At 44.3% G+C, this 15,412-nt stretch overlaps 1 protein-coding gene across 1 annotated transcript in view; it reads right to left on the bottom strand.

Annotated features, from left to right (window-relative positions):
* traf4a (tnf receptor-associated factor 4a) overlaps positions 1 to 15,056 on the bottom strand; it is a 36,341-nt gene extending 21,285 nt beyond the window's left edge. The window contains exon 1 of the mRNA XM_070970764.1: positions 14,529 to 15,056. Within this exon, the coding sequence (XP_070826865.1) occupies positions 14,529 to 14,671 (143 nt within the window). The 5' untranslated portion in view covers positions 14,672 to 15,056. The remainder of the gene's footprint in view (positions 1 to 14,528) is intronic.
* Positions 15,057 to 15,412: the final 356 nt, after the last annotated feature.

Here is a 15,412-nt window from a genome sequence, read left to right on the forward strand (position 1 = left end):
ATCAGTCACAGGACGCTGCCTAAACTACGAGGTGTGGATTTCAGCGTGAATTATGTGTCAAAACGCTTATTTTTTTGTCAAGACAGTCTTAACTCCTGTGGAAGAATGAAGAGGAATGTGCCAATGGCTTTTTAGCAGGGCTTAACGACTCATTATCACAGCGTTACGACCTCCTTTTGCTCTCCGTGGGGTTTGTTTTATGAGTCCCAAAACCACCAAGATCTGTTTCACCCAGCCCAGAAGCCAAGAGGGACAGTTTCTCTTTAAGAGAATTTACTCCACTCTCAGCCACCAGAGGCAAGGCATCAATCAGAGGCCACTTAGAGGTAAAGTTTCACGATTTAGCAGCACCTATAGACACATGAGCTCATGGCACCAGCACAGGCGAGCTGCTGCTTTGCTTGCTCAAATCGTGAATCACATTTTATAGCAATTCCTACGCAGACTACTTCACTTGTTTATGAGAGTCTTCTCTCAATGCCAAAGCCAATAGCAAACAAAGAAGACAGTTGTTTTTAATGCACGCAGATCTACTGTGTGCCCCCCAGGGAAAGGGCCTCAGAGAAACACAGCTCTCATCACCCTTCAATTATGACTATTCTTTTAGTGACTGTCACTCCTTTGAAAATATGTGGAGCAAAAGTGAGTTGTAAACAAGCTGAGAGGGAAAACAACACAGTGTCTGCAACCATGCTGAAATCTTACAGGAAAAACAGACCACAATAACTGTTTATATCAGGTCCGAGCAGAGAATGAGCAGATTATCTCACCTCATTTCTGCATCGCCTCCACCGCGACCAACAGCAGCAGGTGGGCAGCGCAGATAATCCCTGCGCCCAGTCACATCTTATGGGCGACAGATCTAATTAACCTGCACCTGTTCACCCCGTGCACCGGAAAAGGAAATGAAAAACAAAAAAAATCTGCGGTCCTGCTGACAATCGACCTGCTTCAATCTGTTTTAAATGAGTTCTTGCTTGTTAAAGATGCTAAAAAATGTGGTTAAATGATCCAGTTTCAAAAGTAAATGTTACATCTTTTAATTGTGCTGCATCCTGTGAGTTTCCACCCATCTGTTTCGATGTCCATTTTCCAAGATGTCCAAGTGGAAATGCGGGACAATCAAAAGTCGACTGGGAAATTAGTGCCACCAACTGTTCATGTCAACGCTCTCGACGAAGGTTGTTGATGGAAATGCACACTAATGCACATTTTCTTTTGGAAACTTGATCAAAACGTGCTGCATGTGGATGGAAACTTGATTTGTGTGTAAGTCTAGAAACAAGGATCATCCATCACTGTTTCTCATCGGTGGGTCGCTGCAGGCGCTGGTTTAGTGCTTTGAACACAAAATCTTATCAAACTGCTGGTAACGCCAGAAAGAGCTGCTCTGCAGTCATTAACCAGCTGTCTTTTTCTTCACTGCCCTTCAAAGATAAGTACGACACACTCACACACACACCTCTTGAGCTGACCTGTTATGTGTGCACGAGATAGCAGGTGTGGGTAAACCATTATCAGCTTTGCTGTGTGAGGGAGTTATTTTAGTCCGATCCCACAAGAACACCTTCGGAAAAAAATGTGCAATGCCCTCGGTGGCGCACCCATTAATTAGGTGAAGGTGGAGGGGTCCAATCCTGCAGAATCATGAGGAGTACAAACTGTTTTCCACGTGTCGACACAATGACTCAACCTCATTGATTGTTGGGAGTCAAATGTTGTGAAACTGATAAGCTCACATTAGTTTCTGCATCACTTGAACTCTGCCTGAGTGTCTGAGGCCACGCCGAAGTGAAGACGGAGATAATGATTTGGATTTTCCCTTGTCAAAGTCTGTGACCTGCCTCGCTGTGATTCACCGTTATCACAGCGGCGTGCGGGAAGCGCAGCCATGAGTCTGATGTGTCATGAGTCACTTGTGTTCCTCTCAGGCAGGAAGCTGCAAACTTTTGCTCCTCTCAGCCTCGTCTTTACTTTCTACCTCGACGCTGCTTACCTTCAAAAAGTTGCCATATTGATGCGTCACTTTCCCCTCAGATACCCAAAGAGAAAACTGCGTTATATAACATGAATCGCTGCTTCCGGCTCATTTGCATTTCCATTGAACTGCGAGCCAAAAAGCTCCTTTTCCTGATTTGTCAGTTTGTGAGGTGTGCACATCATTGGCAGTGACAATTTTAGGTCCTGTGCTTTTGTGTCCATGGTAACCGGGAGGGAAGGTGAGGGCTTTTTAGGTGTGTGTGTGTGTGTGTGTGTGTGTGTGTGTGTGTGTGTGCGCGCCAGGGAGCAGTTGGCAGACAATGAGCATACACAGACACATGCACTAATTCACAAAAAATAAACAATCGCTGCTCCCTGCTTCTATTATCAGCCGCTATAATCGCATCTCAGACATGCTCTGGCTCCTGTTTTCTCTTATCAGTCTGAATCTGTGAAGAGTACAAGTAGATAACATCCAAAACAATACAGCAAGCCGCCCCCGGCCTGGACGTGCCCTCCTCTGCCTGACTGTGAGCCAGCTCAGAGCCGCGCCTCCTGCGGTTGTCCACTTCTCTGCTTTGTGGATGCGATTTCTTTGTTCAGAGAGGCGAGGTGCTGACGTCAAAACGCCTCCTTTTGTTTCAAAACGCCTCGGCTGCATTGTTCGCCGAGCGTGAATTCTTCAACCTGCCCCTGTTGCTGGGAGCAACAATGAGATAAATGACAAGATTTTTCAATCAGCGCATAAAAGAGCAGCAGAGGAGCAAAGATGAAAATACAGAGAGGAACTGGCAGCGAGTACAGATGTCACCCATTCCTCCGTCTGCTAAATTAAATGCAAGGCTTTAAGCTCCAATGTGAGAACCACTCAGCTGTTTATGTCTTTAGAGTTATATTCTGCAGAAGTTGTGTGCGATTGACCAGATAATTCTTATTTCTTTTTACTATTTTCTGATATTTTATAGTCCAGACGATTAAGCGATTACTTGGGAAAGTCATCTGCACAATAATCCATAATTAAAATAATCATTAGTTGCCAAGTGAGGTGTCCCGCTTGTCAATCTACCACCACAATCAGCCGATCCGGGACCATTTCCGTGGTTGGTGGGCTGAGAAAGTCTAAGAAAACAAGCGCTCCTTCATCCTGAAGAAGTTGACTGAATGATCCATCTGGACGTGCACCTGACAGAGCGACTTCCTGCACGGCTCCCTTTCATGGGATCAATAGTTTGCTTGTGCAGAGGGAGGAAGACGGAGGTTCAGCGCATTAACGCTGTGTTGACATATCTGAGAATGAGCTGCGAGCGAGAGCAGGAGACACAAGAGAGTTAGTGTACTTGACGGGTCATTGAGCTGTTTGGTTAAAGGAGCAACACAGTAAACAGACCAGCTGATGAGAGGAAGAGTCTTGGCAGGAAGGAAGCCTTCATCGCTGGGGGAAAAAAAGGGCGGAAAGGCTGAGGGGCAACTGGGCAATGACCTTAACATTGATGCGGCCCCAGTGGATAAATGACTATAATTCAGAGTGTGTTTGCTTCAAGTGAAGGGCTTAACAGCTCTGCGACACCTGTTCAGCTCTACAGAGGAGCCTTTCACTGAGGACAGGTGTCTCGGCAGCGAGCCGCCCACTTCCCCGCGCTCTCTGCTCTGCTTCCAGCTGCTCGCCTTTCAGACCTCAGACACAGATTCCTCACATGCCTGCATGTCAGCTCAGCCGCCACTGCAGCGGTCACTCAGCTGCATGCGACGATGAAGACAACTCCGCCACAAGGCCTCTGCCCGAGCGTCACAGGAGCATCTCACCTACGTCGACTAATACCGCTAATATATTGGTATATGCTGGAAATATAGTGTAAAAGCATTTTCCTCGTTCTATGTACGCTCTCTATGAAAATTAACATTACTTCTGTTACAATCATCAATTTGACTCGGATGCAAGAAAACTGAAGAACTTGCTGCTTGCAGGGTTGCAACTCAGCTAACAACTATTTTCATTATTTTATCCAACCAACAGTCCAAAAACCAAAGATCAGATCAGATAAGACAAAGAAAAACAAGATAACTGATTAGCAAAATAGCTGCCAGTTCATTTGAGACTAATCAACTAATGGGCCCTAAGGCGGGCTTGATGGTGTCTGACTCTGCGTTCTTTGGACAGGAGCTCTTCTAACACCCCGTTTTGGAAAATCACACTGCACATTGTGCTCACACACACAACGCTTGATGCAAATCAGAAAAACAAAGATCGCTCTGCTGGAATAATTTCTGTGGGAGTTTGAACATGTGTGTTGTTGCATGCGTATGCACACTGGGTCTGTCGGTTTTCTAGCTGGTTCACTGACCTGTGTACTGGGCGGTGGAGGGGGGGTCAGTTAATAAAATAGGGAGCACAGTGCAGATGAAGCCAGGCTAAGCACTGAAATGGTTTTGAACTTAAAAAAAAACAAACCCTTAAAATATCTGCTGTTTAACACCCCAGCAACAAACCCTCATTACATGCTCGTGGAGGGGCTCAGACAGCAGTGGGAACGAGCAGCAGAGCATGTATGTGTTCTGATAAATATACCTTTATCTAAGCTCTTTCACATAGCATGCATACCCGGGCACATGTAAGCACTAGCCATGCTTTTCAGATCTGGGCCAACTGGCTGGAGTCCAGCAGCAGCAGCAGCAGCAGGGCTGGGTTTGGTGGCTTGGTCCCAGCATGCTCGCTGCGTGCGGGGCAAGGTACTTCGCTGCATAGCTGGAATGTTTTCCGTCTTTGTTTGGCCCAAAAGCTGGGAGATTCATTTTAAAGGAGCTCTTATAGAGGAGGGCAAGTTGAGGCATGTCTGGCTCTTAAAGGGCTGCATCCACACCGCTGCTGCTCATTTATTGGTCATTTGCTTTGGGGATATGAATAGAAATCACATTAATACCCAGGAAGTAATACATTGGCCATCAGTCATATTAATAAAATTGTACTCACTAAGTTAACTGCTGTGATCTGGGAACAGAGCGGCATCCTTAAAAAAAACCAATGGTCTCCTGGACACTTAAAACTTAATTGGAAGAGAAAACGGAGGTGAACGGTTAAATTATTAACCAAACTGCCTCATGTTTATGTCAACGGACTGATTTTCTGGCTCAAACCTGCCGTACTTGCCATAGCTGACATTTTAACCTTGACTTTAAGATGAGATTGTGTGACTTCTGAAAGAGGAAATAAAACATTCTTCCTCTTAGAAATGAAAAGTTGCTCAATTCTACGTAGTTTAGTTGATATGACCTCACTTGGTCTGGCAGGAGCAGTAGCTTGCAGTGGCTAATAATAGCTAATTGTAGCAAACTTTGCATAGATAGGCTGTCGCTGACATGATAACTCATCTTCAGATCTCAGCAGCTAACGTGGTGAGTAAAATGTCATCATAAGCATTGGAAATGACATTTGAAGCTGCAAAACATAACACCAAAGTTCTATCAAACCATGAATTTATTTTAACCACCTTTGTAGTTTTGAAAGTGCCAATCAAGACCCAAAGTTCAACCTACTAAACAAGCATCTGCTCCACAATCTTCGGCTTCTTTTTGACAAGAAACAACAAAAGCCGGGGGATAAAATGCTTCATTCACAACCAAAGCTCCTGCTCTTCATGTAAAGTCAAGCTGTAATTGCAGTCATTTGAAGCTGTTCAGGTGTGTGGAGGCTGAACCTTAAAACCTTTCTATAAACCACAAACTGCCTTCGACTAAACGCTCACATCGTTTCTCGACCACGCAGGGTCATAGGTGACACAGTGCGTGATCACTGATTCGGACAAGCAGTCAAGGTTCACGCTGAAGTCAACTGGAGCGCTCCGAAATGAACAAGTCGGAGCATTTAGGACGTATTCTTGCCTGAAGCTGCAGCTGGCTGAACTCTCAAGGCTGTTTTTGCTAGTGTGGATCAAATAAAATCAGTCACTTTCGAGAGTCTTTCAAAAGCGATGAATTATGCTTGAACTGGCTGCCACTAACAAACGCCCTCACAGCAGACAGATGACCTGAAAGTGACACGTGGAGAGCTGCACCGTCACGACGAGAGGCCGCAACATTGCGACGAGAAAATCCACCTAAGAGTTTTAAAGCGCCCCCGCGACTTCTGAGAGTTTCATCCTGACAGGAGCGCCCGTTCTCGTTGCTTTACATTCACGCAAACAGCTGTCACCGTGCAGAGCCTCATGATAACGTGGCTCGTCTGCGATGGGGGACCTCTGCAGCTGTGTGAAATGGTCGGGGCACTTTCCCTCAGCAATGTCATCATCACAGCTGCATCTCTAAAGCCTCTCAGCTTCCTCCCAGGAGATTCGCCTCGATTACTTTATCCTGAAACCGGCCGGCTAACATCTGTCTGTCTGCCTCTCTCTGGCCGACGGAGCTCCGCGGAGGGAGAAGAAACCTTTCAGAGCAAAATCAGAGATGACAACAGCGAGGGTATTAAGTTCAGCAAGTTTCCCCTGAAAGTGTCTTCGTGTCCGTCAAAGCCACAAAGAAGCAACATGCTGCACTCTGTTTGTTTTCTTTACTTCGAACCATCGTGGGAAAGAAAGTCACGTGGGCTCACGCGTCATTTGTCCTGGTGTTAATAAGAAAAGCTGCGATGTTTGCCTGTGATAATCTCCCCGCTCTGGTGTTTATCCAAAGTGAAGACAGGCTCATTTTAAAGCAGGTTGTGGGTGAAAACTGCAGTTTGACTTTTTTCATGCTAGCTTTTCTAAACATGAGTAATTACCAGCTATTGAATGTCAACATCCATTTCCTTACACCCATGAAACACTGTGATTTAGGGTCGTTTCCTGTTGTTTGTTTGGATTACTTTCTCAGGCTTTCATTTTCAGCTTAGTGCAGTTACTTTAATGTGCGTCCAAGTTCAAATGTCATCCTTCATACTAGAGCTGACACAAAATTCAGATGACTGATTAATCATTTTTTGTCATTGACTGATTGATTAGTCTGAAAATCTGCTGATTTTCTCTGTTTTTAATGTTTTGTACACTGAATATCTTTGGGTTTTAGACTGTTTTTAGATGAAACAAGCTAACTGAATATCTCATCTTTGTCATTTTAAACTATTTTCTGTTACTAGAGATTAAACGTTTATATAACTGTTAGCTGCAGTTGTACTTCAAAATACCTAAACTGAACCAAACTCCATGAGTCAAAGTCCACATTTTGATAATAAAACACTTCAGACAGGGGTCTTTTACTGTATCTAACTCAGAAAGTAATGTGTTTGAAGCAGCAGGAAGTAAACATGTTAAACTTTAAAGATCAGTGACTTTTCATACAGTCATTAGTTCCAAAGTCCACGAGTGTGATGACGTGTAGCGTTCAGGAACATTAGTTACCAAACAGTGCTGCTAGAATAAGAGACACGAGTGGGCGGCACAACTTGATTGTCTCTTGACTTTACAGGTACTGCACATCACGGCAGCATAGGTGCATTTAGGCATAATATAGAGCACTGACTGTTCTTTTCCCAGACAAATTCTGCCGTATCTCGCAGCATTTCTTTTCTCTGCACGTGTCTCTCTTCTCCGAGCGAGCGGCTCCTTCTATGCATTGATGTGTTAAAATTTACTGGGCTCCTTCCAGCTCCATCACCCCAAATACATCAGCTGACAGCAGCCTCAGTGCACAGCTCTAAGAGGCCTTCACAGAGCGGAGGCCTGAGGGCTTTCACTCAGCTAAACACAGCATCTCTGTGTGTGCAGCTCACTGGCCGCCGTTGTCGTCAGAGAAGGATGGGACAGCAGAGTCCCCCCGAACTCTCCGGATCTGGACCCAGGATGCCTGTGCAGCCTTCAGACACCTGCGGGGGACTGTGAATGTCTCTGTCATGGGACTGAGGGACGGAGATGGTAATGAACACACAGTCATTCATCAGCCATCCATGGCACTGCTCCCATTCAGATACAGATGCCCACTGAGACACAAAGCCCCAGCTGCCTCAAGTGGCAGACTTACACACAGCATTGAGCACCAATGCAACAACACAGCTCCATTTAGCCCTTTAAGAAACGCCCTGTCAGAGCGGCCAAAGTGCCTCTCTATACGTCCCTCTGCATGGCTGCACACATAATGGACAGAAGTGGATTCATCATGTGTTTAAAGGGGAGAAGTGGCCTAGATTACCACATGTTGATGCATCTGTTGTTTGAGCTTTATAGTCAGTTATCAGACATTAATCAAAACAACTTTGGATTTGCAAAGTTGGGAAAGATTCCTCTGGCAGGTCTTCATCCTCCAGCAAGACACTGGAAAGATTGACACCACTCTCATATCTGTACGATTAATACGAAGCTAAAGCCATTAGATTAGCTTCGCTTGGCATAAAAACTGGAAGCAGGAGGAGACAGATAGCCTGGCTCAAAACTCACCATCCAGCGCCTCTTTAAGTTCACAGAAGTACAAAAAATGAAATGTAAAACAACATTAGCCACATGGCAGATTGTATTTTGGCAGGGAGTGGTGCAGTTTTTACACTTTAGTTTTTGTACAAGATGCTAATTGGTGACCTTCAAAGTCAAGCTAGCTGTTTGCTAGTCTTTATGCTAAGCTAAGCAACTGCTGGCTGTTTACCAAACAGACATGAAAGTGGTATCTGTCTTCTCATCTAACTCAAACACCATAATAACACGTGTAACTGCAGACTTAATGGCTGATTACAACAAGCATTTAGTAACAGATTACAAACATTTATAACCGCACTATCTCACAAAGGATAAACACCAGACAGAGGGATTTTACGCAACCTGGCAACCCAAATGCTGGCTTATTACAGATCTATTACTAATCTGCAGCGCATTAGTAAATGCTTTTCTGACGTAATGCTGAAACGTGCTGAAAGTTGTTGATTAAGTTGTTTATCTTGCAGCAATACTTGATCCCGGCTACACAAACGTGAGAGTTTGCTACTTTTCTCTGGTTTACCTAATTGTAAAATGACTTTCTTTGGTTTTTGGTTTAACTGGACATTCAAAAAGGTACTTTGGGGTTTTTTGTAAGATTGAAAGGTGATCACGACAGACTACTTTTAGACTTTTCTGACAATTTATGGACTACAAAGTTAGCTAACAATGAAAGTAATCTAGTTGCAGCCCTAATTAATGGATTTATGAACAATTAAAACAGCCATCAGTTACACCCTATAAACCCTTCATATGAAGTGACTTGTCAGAAAAGTGGTGTCGATTTATGTCTGCCCACATATTCAAATAAGACAGACAGCTGCTGGTGGAAGAAAAGTAAAAGAGGGAAGAGGCGTTTGACTGTAGTGCTCATGGTGCTGGTGACTGTGCATCAGGGCATTCAGACTATGAAAGCGTGGGAGAGCACAGCAGAAAAAGTGAGTATCACCTACATCAATGAGGAGGGAGAAACTGCACTACACACAGAAGATGTGTCAAAGTTACAATGAATCACAGCCCATTTAACAAAAAAATAACAAAAAAAAACCACTCCCCTGGCTTTTAGACAGTGAATAATCGAGCCGTGAAAAATTCTCATATTAGCCCACTTTGGAGTTCCTCGTGACTCCGGGTAAGTCAGCAGTTGCAGCAATACACGACTGCGTGGAGGCCTGTAGGAGGACGCTCCCGAGCCGAACAAACCAATTACGCCCCTGTCAAGGCCGTAGCACAGCACTGCATCATCCCCACGGAGACGGCGCTGTCACATTGCACGCCATTGCTGTGGCTCAGACGACCCAGGACTGATGAGCCATGAGACCCGGCATGTGTGGCACGGCCATAAGCCCTACCATTAAGTGTTGATTCTCCTTTATTAAAGAGGCAGTGTTGCTAAAAACAATGGCCTGCCCCGGTCAACACACACTGAGTTGTTGAAGCATGTGACTCATATTTGATTGCAGTGAGTGTTAAAGCTGCAGGGCAGGGCTGTGTTTACCCCGTGACTCTCCCTTGGAGCTGGGGCAGCCTCCAGGACTGCTGCTGTTAAGTATTTACGCATTCCTCCCGGGGCGGAAACACAGCCCATTAGCATCACATGCTAACATGCCTGTGGACACAGAGGAGGAACACACCAGCTCTTTTCAGCGTGGAGACACGACAAAGCGAGAACAATTCATGTGTTTCCTCGAGTGCCTCTCAAGGAAGTTCCCCTTCAAGTGGAATAAAGGCACAAACACAACTTTAACCCTTTTTAAAACCACTGAAAACTGGGTAACACTTTAGCATTTATCAGCAGTATGCAAACAACTAAAAAAAGGTTTATAACACGATAATGTTAAGACAGCTGTAATAATATTAAATCTTCATTGGAGAAGTTAGAATTGTTGACTCTAACATTAATCTAAAACATTAATAAAATAAGCTTATATCTACTTACAGCTTCTACTGCAGGCTTGATGGGAAAGTTATGATTGTTGACAAGAAGATGCACAAGCTACTATAGTACAGTGTGTTGTAACCCATTTATTAGTTATTTATATAGTGCTTACAAATCCTAAGCAGGGGAGTTAAAGTTAGGTGTTACCGGTAAGGTAATATTTAAAGTGCTGTTGAGAAAGGATGATTAACTCTGATGCAATGCCATGCAGCAGCATTCTTGGGCGGCTTGTTGCAACAGCGCAGCGGACTCTGGAGACGTCGACAGAGCTGTCAGTGCAAAAGAGGGCAGAGTCGGCTGGCAAGCCCGGACTGGATGTTACACAACCTTCAATAATTAGAGAAAAAGGATCAACCTAGTTGCACAATGCGCGAGGCATTAGCTAACTACTGTCTGTCAGCTTCAATAAATTCGAACCCTCCTCACAAAAGATGCATGCACTTGATGGCACGGAGAGCTGAAACTGGCCTCAACTGGCACACTTTGTTAATTAAAGAGGTGAATATGCAGCCGGTCGCTTCAGCCGTGGCTTTGTTTAGAGTCAGAGAGAGGAGAGATGATGCTGAAATATCATCTGCTGCCAATATAACTGTTTAGTTAAGCTTTACTCTAACTGAGAAGTGAACTGGGAGACCACGTGATCTTTGACATCAAGCTGCAGAAACATTTTGATTGTCTGAAAAAACTTCTTCCGACATTTCAGCATCACAATCTGATCTGTGATAAGATAATGAGGCACTGCTTTCTAATAAAAGGCACTTTCTTTATGAAAAGTCTACAGGCGGAAGCTAATGGTTAATAAATCATTTTATAAGACATCATAAGAAAACCTCTTGGGTTGCCAGGTTGTGAAAAATCTCATTAGCTGGTGTTTTCCTTTCCATTTGGTAATAATGCACTCATAAATGTTAAAATCTATTATTCAGTCAGTAATAAAGACTTTCAATCCTCAGATCTGCAGTTAGAAATGTTAGTGAGTTACTAATGAAGGGTTTTAATCACGAGAAGTTATAAACAAATTGACTTTTGTCCAGATTTATCTAGAAATCAGTGGCTAAATGAGCTCACAAAGGAAGATTTCACAACTCAAAAGCTGTTCGTATTGATTCTAACTCATCTTTAGCATAAAGCTTCATTAAATGGGTGACTGCAAGTTATAACTCCTTCATGAAGGGTGCCTGATTATCACTTTTCAAACTTTGTGCAGATCGTGCTCTCGCTGCATAAAGGGAGAACAGATCACGCAGGTCAGACAGAGACGAGTCATATTCATGTCTGCGCTCACATCCCAATTAAACAGAAACAGTTACTCAACAAAAACTTTCAGATGATGCTGAACTTTGGTTGAATTCTGTCTGTGGGAGTCAGAAAAGAAAAAAAGAGCGTAACCTGGAGGACGAAGGCGGAGGCAGGCAGGATGAGGCAGACAAAGCGTCGGGCCAAACTCATTGATCAGCAGCAAACGCTGCTCCTCCCTCGCTCTCTCTGCTCATCTGAGCTTCTGCTTTTCAACCAGATGCAATTTGCTGCTGTTTAGCGAGCCAGAGGAGGCATCTCGATGACTCAAGGTGCAAACGAGGAACCCACGACAGCGCAGTTCATGTATTCAGAGCATGAATTCACATCTCCACGTCTCTCCTGTCAACTAGCAGACTGTTTTTCTGACACAAGGAGGTTTTGAAAAGCACAAAAAGCTGATTGGACATGTTTTAGGATTAGATCAGATATCCCTCTTTCCTGATGGCAAATGTTGTTTTATTTGCTTGTGAGTTTCCCTCAGGGTGTCTTCAAGTTTCATCAAGTAAAACTGAAAATCTTTCTTAGAGCTTGTTACAGTTAAATAACACCAAGAGCGATTCTGTAACTGAAATAAAACTCGAGGCCAGTCAAATTGAGCTGATTTCTCACTAGAAATACACTAAGAAACCACAGCTTCTTTACGGGCTGTAAAACGGATTTTAACAATCAAAATGCTAAATTTAACCAGTGGAGCTCGCAGGCTTCTCCACAGAGAGTGACTCAAACAAAACCGAGCAAACAGCAAGTTTCTGTTTTGTCTTTCTCTGTTTATGTTTCATCAGTGAAGCTCAGCTTTGATTCAGCGTCGGTGTTCGTCTGCAGCTCAAAGGCCGCTCTTCTCCATCAGCAAGATGTGAGTCAGCTACAGCGTGGCCGCTCCGTGTGTGAATAAGGAACGTTCACTTTCATTCACAACTTACGCATTTAATGGGGCCTTGATTAACTTGGCATGCGGACAACTACAAACACAGCGACGAACTCGCTACACGTACATTTTCCAATCAATACTTCAAAAAACGTCCACAGGATAAATGCTAATTAAAGATGCTTTTGAGACAAAGTGCAACAGACGATTACTTTCTCAACTGACTCTTTCGTCTATAAAATGTCCAAAAATAATGAAATGTCTGTCACAGCTTCCACAAGGTGACATATTTGAACATCTTGTTTTGTCCAGCTAACACTCCAAAACCCAAAGATATTCAGTTTACAACGACATAACACAGAAAACATGAGGAAATCTTTATATTCAACAGGCTTTTTGCACTTTCGCTTGAAATGATTTGTTTATGAAAATGCAGATTATTTCCTGTGACTTTGGCGTTTATTGAATCATTTTGCGGAAAATTATCTCCCTTAAATCATCATTGAGTGCAGTTGAGCTAAAAAAGCTGGTTAATTAATTGACTGACAACCAATCACCATCTTTTCTGATGATTAATCAATGGCTGTATTTGCTGACATCCTCTGGTATAATGAGAGAAACTGTTGTTTTGTATCATTAACTGAATATCTTTGGACTGTTGGTTGAACAAAACAGGACATTTTTGCTGTTTGATGGATATTTTTTGCTATTTTCTGACATTTAATATATGAAATCAATGGTATAACTAACAGACTAATGGAGTAAATAAGCATCAGGATAATCAATAACAAAAACAATCATTAGCACAACTCACTTAAACCAAGTCACACAATCTGCTTTCCTTCTGAACATCTTTGACTTCTAGATGAACAAGATGTGATTCATTTCTCTTCAAACTTCAATAAAAGCACAAAATATCCACGTCCACAGACACAAACCTCCTCAGAGTAGAGCTCTTTTGCACGTGGAGAAAGGACAGCGTGACTGACTCCATAAACACCACACAAAGACAGATAAATCAATGCTCTGCTTCGTCTTACAGAAGTTTCCTTCATGACAACGTGACACTTTGCAGGTGACTCGTTGTTGGTATTGAAGAAAGCTGAGATTCGGTGCATCACGAGCTTCCTCTGAGCCTGTGATAACTATTGACTGTTTTAGGACAGTGGGGTCCACCGACAGACAACACAAAGACTTTCTTTCTGCAAGTCTTCACACTGACTTCAATGTTCAGCAGATTAGGAGGTGAGGAGGGGCGCGCGCGCGCGCGCGCACACACACACACACACACACACACACACACACACACACACACACACACACACACACACACACACACACACACACACACATCCCCAACCCATGCAGACTCGCCACCCCAGGGCAAAAACACAGACAGGATGAGGAGGCAGGGGCCCTCTGCAGGACACAACCACCACACCATGATCGATATTAACACTGAATCACTTCACCCTCAAGATTAGATTTGGAAAAAAAAAAGAAAAAAAAAATCTGCAAAAAGCACAATCTAACTAAAAATCTGCATCACTGCGCGCCTCATGTCTTTGAGTCATGGGTAAGGCAGCCGCGACAAAAACCACGTCCTTTGTCAGAACAATGATAACATCCTCTACCTGTCCTGGCCTAAAAGATACCTGCATGACTGAGTCGAAAACACACACACAGGCTCCTCAGGTGCGTTTTTTTTTGTTGACACAGTGACTCAGAAATGCATTCAATCCTTGCACATGAGGAGAAACAACACCTGCAACTGTGAGGAGGGGAGTTGAGTGCAGGCGCTGTTTACCAGGCCCCGTGCACTGTCATGTCATTGTGTGGCGCCATAACAGACTTTAAATTAATAGAAACGCGTGCTGGGGAAAGGTGAGCAGGACACACCTACACATCCTTTATTTACTGTTGCTCGACCGAAACCGGACGAGGCTGTACTCTCCAGTATCGCCTGCAGAGAGGTGGATCTCTCTGTGTCTCTTCTGCACGCACAAACACACCGTACCTTAGAAATTCTTGCAGACAGGTGTCACAGAACCGATGTCCACAGGTAGACACTTGGACCGGCTCCCGCATTGCCTTGCTGCAGAGCGGACACTGGAACCGTCTCTTTGGCTTTTCCAGAAACTTGTAATCAAACCCGGGCATTGCTGCAGGTTCCGTCGATATCTCTCGGCCTTCAGCTGCAGGTTAAAGGTATAAATGTCCTCTTTGATCCTCGCTCAACCCCCACCCCCCTGAAAACGGGGCTATTTCGCTGCACTGGCGTTTAAGCCGATGAGGGGTTCATATCACGTCCCTTCCGCCACCGACCGATCGGGCTTTAAAGGAGGCGAGTCCTGCCCAGCTTCTCCTCCTGCAGCCCGGGGGATCGACGGCAACAAAGGAGCGACACGGTCCGGGAAAGGCTGCAGAGATGATCGCAGATTTGGTCCTCTGACTGTGTGTGTGTGCAGGTTTGCAGCTCAGGGTGAATGTGGCCGTGTGTGGCCCGCTTCGCCTCGCTCCTCACTGGATGCAGCACTGACACACTGAGCCCAACGCACAACCCCTCCGTCTGTTTAGGTGCACCGAGTCCCGCCTCCTCCTCCACGCAGGAGGAGTCAAGGAGCTGAGACACTGTTCACACCATTTCATCCCTCTCATCTCTCCTTATAGATCTTTAATAGGGCTTTTGTCTGTCTGCAGCGGCCTGTAATGAAACGCACTGCTTGATTTCCACGCTTTTATTTCGTATTTATGATCCATTTTGCAGATATAAGCCTGTAACCCCTCACAAGTGCACGCAAGCTGTTCATGCCTTTAGAAATAATTAATATATATAGTTATATAAGCAGTAAAGTCAGGGGCGAGGAGGGTCTTTTTTTTTTTTTTTTTGCTAAGGTTTAA

This window comes from Chaetodon trifascialis, chromosome 9 (genome assembly GCF_039877785.1).
Source record: "Chaetodon trifascialis isolate fChaTrf1 chromosome 9, fChaTrf1.hap1, whole genome shotgun sequence".
NCBI lineage: Eukaryota > Metazoa > Chordata > Actinopteri > Chaetodontiformes > Chaetodontidae > Chaetodon > Chaetodon trifascialis.